Source organism: Dromaius novaehollandiae, unplaced genomic scaffold, assembly GCF_036370855.1.
Source record: "Dromaius novaehollandiae isolate bDroNov1 unplaced genomic scaffold, bDroNov1.hap1 HAP1_SCAFFOLD_32, whole genome shotgun sequence".
Taxonomy (NCBI): Eukaryota; Metazoa; Chordata; class Aves; order Casuariiformes; family Dromaiidae; genus Dromaius; species Dromaius novaehollandiae.
Genome location: NW_026991447.1, coordinates 944351 through 954028, shown reverse-complemented (window position 1 = coordinate 954028; position 9678 = coordinate 944351). Strand labels below are relative to the sequence as shown.

At 42.4% G+C, this 9678-nt stretch overlaps 1 protein-coding gene across 1 annotated transcript; it reads right to left on the bottom strand.

Moving 5' to 3' along the window:
- Window positions 1–876: 876 nt before the first annotated feature.
- Window positions 877–8480, bottom strand: LOC135326595 (kinase non-catalytic C-lobe domain-containing protein 1-like). The gene is made up of 3 exons (XM_064504402.1): window positions 8373–8480; window positions 3541–3739; window positions 877–947 (listed from the first exon to the last, which is right to left on the bottom strand). The coding sequence occupies exons 1-3, from the start codon at window positions 8478–8480 to the stop codon at window positions 877–879; spliced, it is 378 nt and encodes a 125-aa protein (XP_064360472.1).
- Between the last annotated feature and the right edge of the window lie 1198 nt (window positions 8481–9678).

The window sequence follows — 9678 nt, the reverse complement described above, 5'->3', positions numbered from 1 at the left end:
GGAAAAATCTTTATATCCCTAAACTTCAAAGACTGTGCTACTTCATATTCTGTGATACTACACTCTCATCCTTCCGGCTCATCACTCTCATCTCACTTCTAGTACTACACTTTAAAGTTCACTTACCCTTCTCCCCTGGGGAAATATAGATAATTATAAACATAATTATGGAAAAGATATCGTTTACTCTTGCTAGTTATTTGTATCATACTATGAAACAACAGAATAAAGTCTTTTATACCTTGAATGACAATGGAACATGTTGCTAATTAAACCATTTGAATTATCTAGAAATACATGCCAGAAAAACACTGTATTAAAAAAGTCTTCTATAGAAATTAAGCAAGCAAGCATTCTTGCACTAGGCAATGAGATGGTTGACTTGGGAGGCTAATGAATTAGTCTAAACAATTTAAATCTAATTTAATTTAACAATGTAGAGCACTTGTGCACTGCAAAGCAACAGATAGTCATTTGTTTCTTCATTAACTCCAAGATAAAATTGGTGATTACCCTTCCATGAATTATTTTACTGAAGAGGATAGCAAGCAAATTTTATATTTAGTCATAAAAGTTCATGGCTAATCCCCAAACAAGCAAATGTAACCAGTGAAGGATACCAGTGAACATAATACAGACCAGCTGTGGCTTAGGGTAGACCAATTCTCCCATTTTATCAGTTAGTAAACAAATGTTTATACAAAAAATTAACGTAGCATTTTAAATTTGTTTTATTCCTACAAAACGCACAGTGTACTCTCAAAACAGCACAATGAAACTTAAAATGTGGCAAAATTATACATTGAGAATGCTGAGCTTTTGGTACCGCAGAAATATCAACACAACTGAACCCCCCACCCCATTTTACCAATAAATTTATAAACTTGCCTCAAAAGTGTTGCCAGTGATATCAAATTCTGGTGGTACAAAGGTGCCCTCTGGATCATCTTTGAAAGAAAGAGTAAATGTGTCACATTAAAAATTAATACTTGTATTTATTTAAAGTACATACTAATTTGGCAATACATTCATGATACAAAAGAAACTAGATATTTAACAGTATTTTGGTTAACTCATATCTGACCTACGAAGATCATGTTATCCATATTTAGAGTACCATAAATAAAACGAAATGCTATTTTCAACCTTCCTGCAAAAAAACCCATACTTCCGACTAAGAAACAAAACAGACCAAAAAAAGAGAGCAGAAATACATTTAACCTGTCTGACCACTTTTTGCAGGCCTTCAGACATTTATGTTTGGACCAAGTTATCACCTAAGCTGGTGTGGCTCAGCTGTGGCTTGCAGGTTTGGTTTGGTTTGATTTGATTAATGGGAAACTTCCATTCAGTTTTCCACTAAAGACTTGGGGGATAAGGGTTCAGCCAGCAAAAACAATCCGAATAGCTAATTGACTCCTCTTCTATGGGCCAACTTTGAACCTTGGCCTTTCTGTTCTTTTTAAAATTACTATCTTTTTATTATTACGATAAAGTTGGAAGTGCATTCCCCATCTGCACGCTGCTGAGTGGAGAACTGAGTTATTGCCACAGTCACTGCTGAGTCAAGAGGTAGAAGGAAAAAATGAGCATCCTAAGAGGGACTGAAGCTGCTGCTGCATTCAAGCATGCATGTAACATCACACTGTACTGATGGCACATGAACTTGGTCAAGAACACTGGGGTTAAAGAGTGCCTGACCAAAAACCTCATCTTCAAGTACATATTCAGCTTACCCAAACTATCCTTCTGTGAAGCCAACAGATGACAGATAGCATTTATGAGCCTATCTATTTCCTTTATTTAAAAGGCTATATAAATATATGAATGCTATAAATTTCCTTTCTCAACCAGGGGCAGAAATATGCTCACAGGTTTTGCATACTCATACACAGCTTTAGCTCTAATAGAATTTTTGTGCCTATATTTAAGCAGCAAAACACACAGCTCTTTTATTGTGAAGATACTAAACTCATATATCTGGTAGAAAGGTCCAGAGAGGACTTGCTTTACGTATTTATATATTGCAGCTATCTGGCATGGTTGAACATCCAGATGCTACTAACTGATTTAAAGCTCCTTAGAACATTCCTGATTCTGCTTCCCCACTGAGAAAAGATGATACACAACTAATTCTGCATTTTTCCCCACACACTTTTTCCTGCTATTTTTTTTTAGGGGTGGGGGAAGGAGGAGGAAAAGGGGAAGGTTTTGTTTTTCTCCCATAGATTACTCCTCATTCTGTCCTTCTCCTTGCTACCCTTTCCCTTTCTTTTAATGGGATGGTTTAAAGTCTGCACAAGCATACGGTTTTACCACTGGTGAAATTCACTGGATTCTTGCAGTATAATGTTTACAATGGAGATTTGTCTGATTTGAAGAGACAAGAGGATATAAGAGGCCTTTGGCACAACACCCCGTTGGATGTCTGTCACTGGCTTCAGAGCCACAGAAGCTGCAGGAAGCAGAACTCTCTGCTGAAGCTGTGGTGACAGGCTGTTAATTTTCACTTACTTTAGGAAGGGAAAAAAAAAAAAAAAAAAGTCTGGCAAGCAGATCCAGAGGTTATCACTGTCCTCCAGAAAAATAGATCCATAGGCTACAAGTACAAGAAAGCAGAAAGGCAACTTCCAGAAGCACCTAACTAGCAAATTGTATTTTCAAACACTAACAAGAATGGAGGCAAAGGCAGGGCGGGTGGGGGGGGGTGGGGGGGATCCTAGGGCATAGATGAACAGGGAGAAGAAATAAACAGTGTATCTATGTAACTTCCAGCATTTCAAGGAAAAACACAACCTTCTTTAAACAGAACTAATGAAAAGTCACTTCAAAGTATACTGTGTATCCAGAGAACAAAATCTTGGTACACCATTTGCTTTGCACAGGAATTCCCATTAGCCCACGTTTTAAGCACTTGAACGTAGGCAATGTCATGGATCAATTGCTTGCCAGCTATTCAATTAGACTAAAACAAGTCATGCAAAGCACAAAACAAATACCACAACAACTATGAAAAAAGTTTTATGATGTTACGTTCTTATTTGAAATACGATTTTTGACTCTAAAGAATGCAAATATTAGTCTAAAAACTACCTTATCCCATTCTTTCCAACTACTGTGATCTAGATTTTGACTAAGAAAAAAGCAACAACACTTATTCTGACATCCTTTTAAAAAGGAATTAGGTTAAAGAAGATATAATAAAAATCTGAATAGAACATATAGGGACTAGAATGGATCTTCTAGCTACAAACTGATATAACTCTAAAGGGACTGGAGAAAAAAAGTGGGGGGTTTTTTGGCTAATATTTCTAGCTGGGAAAAGTCTTCTGGTCAAACTCAGAAGTCTTTGCTGACCGTTCACAAAACTGAGCATACTGTTTCATACAGACTGATATTCACCAACTTCTGAAGAAGTTTTGTATTTTTTCCTTCATTTTAATTAAGGGTCTGAGGAATAGAGTATAATGCTTTACTACAGCCTCTCACCATGAGTCTTCATACTTTTGAAACAAATTGCCTGGAAACACAAATACTTACCACTGAGCTGTTCCATGAAGCATACATTGCCATTGGTGTTAAAAGCCAAAGTGTCAGGAGTGATGCAGAGTGTCTGGAAGATCACAGAATGGGCAATGCTCTTCAGAGAGCGGCTGCACTCCAGGCAAATTGCCCAGATATCTTGCTCCGTGAGACAGTTATCCCGCAGTGACAAAATATCAGCAAGGGACACATTCTCCTGCCAAGACATGAATTCATAAATTACTCTGCATTTCATGACATTACTTGTAGCCAATTGTGTCAAATGTAATCTCTGATACACAATGTAAAGCTTCCAGCAAGTTCTCAGACTTTCTAGGACCCTGATTAACACCCCAAGAAACACCAAGTGCATGAAATCATGGTTAACACCATAAGTCTCGTAAGGAGCACAGTTAACCTAAATGAAGGTACCAATGCATGTTAACAGGAAAAAAAAAAAAAAACCAAAAACGTATTTTTGTGAGCTATTCAAACTATATCAACCCTGCACCAAAGGTACGGAAACTGAACATTCAGAGGTGAGAGCAGAGAAAGTTTTTGTTTAATCCACATCTTTCTTGAACTTTCCCGAGTGCTTTTGCATAAGCTACTTTTAAATTCTCTTCACAGCAGTTCCCTTTGCCATCTGTGATCTGGGGAAAAAGTACCTTCCTAATTAAGCCATCTTAAGAATGATGCTATTGTGAGGATTAACTGTGTAGACCATTTAATAAGCCCTCCAAAGTCCAACATGCTGTTGGAAAGTTTTTCTTAAGCTTTGACTTAAACAAAAATACAAACGCTTCGGTTGTCCTAGGCCTCCCCTCTATGTCCAGGGTTCTTCACAATCATAATAGTTTATGGACTTAGAAACTAAGTTACTGTCCTAAATTATAAGTCTTTCAACTTACAACTTTCCTTTGACTTTGTCACTAAAGGAAGGCTATAAAGAGTCCAGTTAAAAAAAATGGCTCTGATGTGGCTTTTTTGGTCAAGACATTCAGAACTAATGCTTGATTGAATGCAGCTGGACTTTTTTTGTATGTTGTTAGAATACTGAACTAATTCATCACCCGTAGCTAGAGAAGTAAAATTTCCATGAACTGGAAGACCTGAGAACAAAAACAAAATTTAAAAACTTTTTTTTTTTAAAAAAAAAGCCTGATTCTGTCTGTAGGAAAGATAAACAGAAGAATGGAAATATCTACAGAAGTCACTGTGTGTATCAAAACTATACTCACTATTAATCATGCATAATACATTTCTCACTAATTTATATGTGATAATTAAGAATAAAGCCTTTACTTCTGAATGATAATAAATATACCTTCAATTCAAGATGCACATCAATGCATTTAAATTGGGTGGCCTATTAAACTCTCTCTAGAATGGCAGAATTTACCATATTGAAACTAGAAAGTATATCATCATCAGCAAAGCAGAATGTGAGGTATCTTACAGTTCAGAAACGCAAACTGAAACTTAGTGGTTTAAACTTACATTGCCGAAGAGGAAACTTGGAAAATATAGTTTTCACTCAGTTTACATAGCTCAATACTGAAGATCATCAATAAGATTGGACTACTATTTACAGAAGCTGTAACAGTTTATTAACAAGATTTTCAGAGAAGGAAGTATTGCACTCATCCTTCAAACATGAGTCCAAAATTTATTTTGCTTTTTAGTCCAAAGTGCAACGCTTCATAAATATGGGGGGGGGGGGGGGAAATGCATAGGAAATAAAGCACACTTACTATTATATGGTTCTATTTTTAATGTTCTGATTTTCTGTCACTTCTGAGGAGGGACTAATTTACTAACAGCAGTATTACTACAGTGCCCTCTAGCACTGCTCATGGAGCTGGGCCTCACAGGAGCTCAGCGCTATGTAGTAAACAGCAAGCGCCCTTGTAGTTCAGCTACACGAGACAAGAGCTCGCATTGTTTCTCTCTGCCAACTGTACTCGGCACAATGTGCATAATGCTGCAAGTTTACTGGCCATCAAATTTTGAGGGTGGATGAGAAAATTTTATACATCTTTATGGTGTAGTTCTTCCAAGCATGGAGGGTGGCACATGGTTCTTATGTCTGAAAATATAAGCATACGACCAGGAGATGGACCACAAACCACAGGCATAGGAGTTGAGCAAGCTGATAGGTAGGATGGGGATAGAATTGGACAAGAAAGGCACTGCAAAACATATAAAATCTGCAAGCTTTTAAAACAGCCTCAGTGTCCACTTCCAATCATGACCAGATATCAGCCAAGCTTTGAGGTTACTTTGTGGTTGTCAGGTGTGACCTCAGAGCTGACATTAATCAGCAGTAGGAAATATCTATAGTTCTGATCTACAAAGCCATCTTTGTCTTGTGGTTAACTTCTTATTTGGGAGTAAATGAAATGTGGTGATGATGTCATGTCAGACAAGCTTATCTTCACTTCCAGTGAAAGAGAAATTTAGGTAAGGCGAAAGGAGGAGAGGGAAAAAAAAAGGCCTATGAAATGCTGAACAGTCAGTGGCTTACATCAAAAATGGATGGTGAGCGAAGATATGAAAACACAGCAACCCTCCCTCCTTCCAAAGACCAGCAGGTGAAGTTATTTGCTTCACAGAACCCCTGTATTTTTCCAAATGGCCAAACTATCTTGGGTTAGTTACCACAGCTGCTCTTGTAGCAAAGCCATGTCAATACAGGGAACCAAGCACTGTAAACAGCTGGGACATGCATTCAGCTTGCATCCTCAAAACAATAAAGAAACAGAGTCTTCACTGAAAAAAAAATGGTTTCAAGAATATAACACAGGAGTTTCTGGTAAGCTAGACCAAAGCCTATCAGAAAAAGCACAGCCAGCACCCATACATGACTGACATACATACAATACTTTGTCTGGACCACTGGAAAGTTGCAGTAAAAACTGGAGCATTCGTTACATAACGGAGATGCTGATGTCTTTCCTCCCTCATCTCATTATCAGCCAAAATGACTTGCAAAAAGCAATTACTGTTTAATAACTATGAAAAGTGAACTGGTCAGATAACCATGGTTTAATTACGCACTTTAGTTCTCAGTTTTCCCTTACATTTTCTTCAGAAAGTATAAAATGATTCAGCAGTATATGTAATTAAGCAAAGGGAGGGACAGCAGGAGGAGAAACCCATTGGTCACAACTTCTCTAAAAAAATTAAAACAAAATATTAAGGCACCTTTGAGACCAAGAAAGTCCTAGTAAAGAAAGGTGTTTCAAATACACCCTCATCCTCAGCACTCCCTGCTCCTCTGCTCTGGCAGCTTTCCTGTTGCGCCTGTTGGCTTTTGCAAAGCAGAGGAGTCAGCCACCAGCCTCTGCCCTTATGCTTCCCCTCAGCCAAGGGAAGCCCAGGCTCCGCTAAATGACTAAGCAGCTAAAAGCTCAGGTGTCTCAGCATTCACAGCCTTCTGGCAACTAAGTCTTGTTGCAAAGGGTTTTTTTTTTTTTTTTTTTTTTTTGGTACTTTGGGACACAAACCTCAAAACAGTCTGTCCCAGAACCATGAAAAATACACCAAACATGATTCATTAAATCACTCATATTTAAAGGAAAACACTGGATGCTGAGGTAAACCCATTGACTATTCCTCCAAGCAGCCCTTTTAAATTAACTTCTCCAATCACCAGGTGATAGGTCATACTCGCTTTCTCTACAAGGTTATTTAATTATGAGTAAATGTGTAAAAGGAGGCCTCTTCCCTCTGTATTTTGCATGTACCAGTCCAAGGAGGCCTACCACAGTGAATGCTATTGATAACGGAGGAGGAGAACCCATCTGACTGACAAAAAGAAACTCTAGACCAAGACTGGAAAAATCAGTTCAGCTAACAGCAGAAGAGCCAAACTCTTGACCAAAAAATGGATTGTGAAACTTTGAAGGGACTGTTTTTAGCACACCCTCATTTCCTGACTCAGTTTGGGTCCATGAACCAGGAGATATAACAAGATATAAACAAATCTAGATCTGGTTTCGGTGTGTAAAACCAAAAAGTTATCATTTTATCAAAATATTCCCTGGGGGTAAGGAACACACTTTACATGAAAGTATGCAAAGAAAGATGAGCAAGAGGAAAACCAAACACATTCAGGCAAACATCATTACAGAACAGGATTCAGTTACAGGTTATTTGGTGCAATAAACACAAAATAAACAAATTCCCCAGCTTATTTCCCACTGACAAAGGCCTTTTTTCACACAGGGCCATAAGAAACGGCAGTACAAAAATCTGTTTGGCCGCTGCTGAAACCGCTTTTGCCCATGTAAGAAATTCTGCCAGGTACTAGAAGGAAGCGTGCAACATGACTGTGCTGGGAACCCCGGGCACGGCAGGAGTTACGAAACACCGCGCGCAGCGGCGATGACTCTGCTCGGCACCGCGGAGATGGACCGGCACCCAACAAGCCAACTCAGCAACTCGGTAGCTGGGATTATTATATGTGATTAAAGAGTGGCCAGGGCAATGCACCAATTTATATGTGATTGGCAGCTGTCAAAAGCCTCAAAACCTACCTCAAAAATATTAATTCAGGAATGTTTCTATAGTAGGGCTTTGTAAAAGCGAGAAGGCAGGTCACAAATGCCTTGACAGCACAAAAAACAACGGAATGCTTTGGAGAGAGGTAATTTCACCTGGCAACTTTCTTTTTTTGGGGGGCTGGATTTCGGCAGCAGCTCCCCAGAGAGGCCTGGCGGAGGGGGACGCGGTGCCCCCGGGCCGGGGCCCTGCTGCCCGCGGCCCCACTCCCAGCGCGGCCCCGGCCGCCGCGGCGCAGGTGCGGCCCGGGGAGGGGGGGAAGGGGGGGCCGTGCCCGCACTCACCTCGTCCTCCAGCAGGGTGGGCAGCGGCTCGAAGTCGTAGCAGCTCACCGCCTCCTCCGCCTCCTCCTCCGCGTAGAAACCGGCCTCGGCGGCGCCGACACCCTCCATGCCGCCCGCGGAGGCACCGGCGGCTTCACCGCCGCAGCCACGCCGCCGCTCATGCCCTCGCCCGCCCGCCGGCTGCCCCCGGCGGCGACCCCCGCGGCGCCGGGCCGGGCCTCACGCCCTCCCTGCTTAACCCCTTCGCCCCCCGGCGGCCGCAGGGGGCGCCCCCGCCTCTCCCCGCCGCGCCGCCGCCGCCCGGCTAAGCCCCCGGCGCGGGAAGCGCTGCCATGGCAACGCGGCCTCCCCGCGGCGCCGCCGCCCTCCTGCGGCCGCCCGCCCCGAGGCCCCCGCGGCGCCGCCCGCGCCCCGCCCCGCCCCGCCCCGTCCCGCCCCGCTCGGCGGCGGCCACCGAGGGCGCCAGGGGCCGGCACGGGGCATGGGTCCGGCCGCGGCCCTGGCTACTGGGCTGGTCGTCTTCTCCTCAGCAGCCCGGGCCGCCGGGTTACTCCCGCGGCTGAAACTAGGCCGGTGGCCAGGGGTTTGGTTCCCCACACGCGTCCGAGCCGCAACAGGCACAAACAAAGCCGTTTTCGTCAAAGTGGTTATCGGTTTATGCCCCCCAGCCCCGATATTTTTGCTGTTCACCCGACTGGGGTACCTCAGGTGACCTCAATGCTCGCTTTAAACCTGAAGGTTCATGATCGAGGTTCACAAATAGTACGAGAATATGGTACATTTTGTTTAAACCACCATGTTTAAATACGATTTGTGGGAAAAGCAGGTTCCCGCTTCCATGCAGCGATGGGGAACCCGGCCTTCTGCCGGAGACAAGCCCCTGCGCCCGCTTTGCCGGCCCGCGAGCAGGTACGTCCTGGCTCGGCTCGGTGGCTGCGCGCAGCCCCTGCGGAAACTCCCTTCTCCGTGGTAGCAGGGTGCTGATGGAGCGAAGAGGCTGTTTTCTTGCCTCATTAAATTTCACAACTACAGGTAGTTGGAAAATGATAGCACTATCTGTGTTATTGTTTCCTATATTCCTATAATTTTATGTCAAAATAGAGTGTGCTAACGGGTTCATCTGTGCACAATACATAAAGCAAAGCAAGGGTTTTATATTCTATTTCGTATGTAGTACAAGAGTAATACTCTACTAAAATATGCATCAATAAACACCATGGAACAAAGAAAAATACTCTGATTAACTGTCCCATAAAGATCATCCTTTAGCAGTTATAAGATTCTTCCCAAATTAAATATTAATTGG

What these genes read in the sequence shown, in the direction of transcription:
- LOC135326595 (XM_064504402.1), bottom strand. Translation starts at nt 8,480, where the DNA reads ATGGAGGGTGTCGGCGCCGCCGAGGCCGGTTTCTACGCGGAGGAGGAG. An exon ending in CCACCCTGCTGGAGGACGAG is followed by an intron (nt 3,740 to 8,372) that starts GTGAGTGCGGGC and finishes ATGTCTTGGCAG; the next exon opens with GAGAATGTGTCCCTTGCTGA. An exon ending in CTTCATGGAACAGCTCAGTG is followed by an intron (nt 948 to 3,540) that starts GTAAGTATTTGT and finishes TTTCTTTCAAAG; the next exon opens with ATGATCCAGAGGGCACCTTT.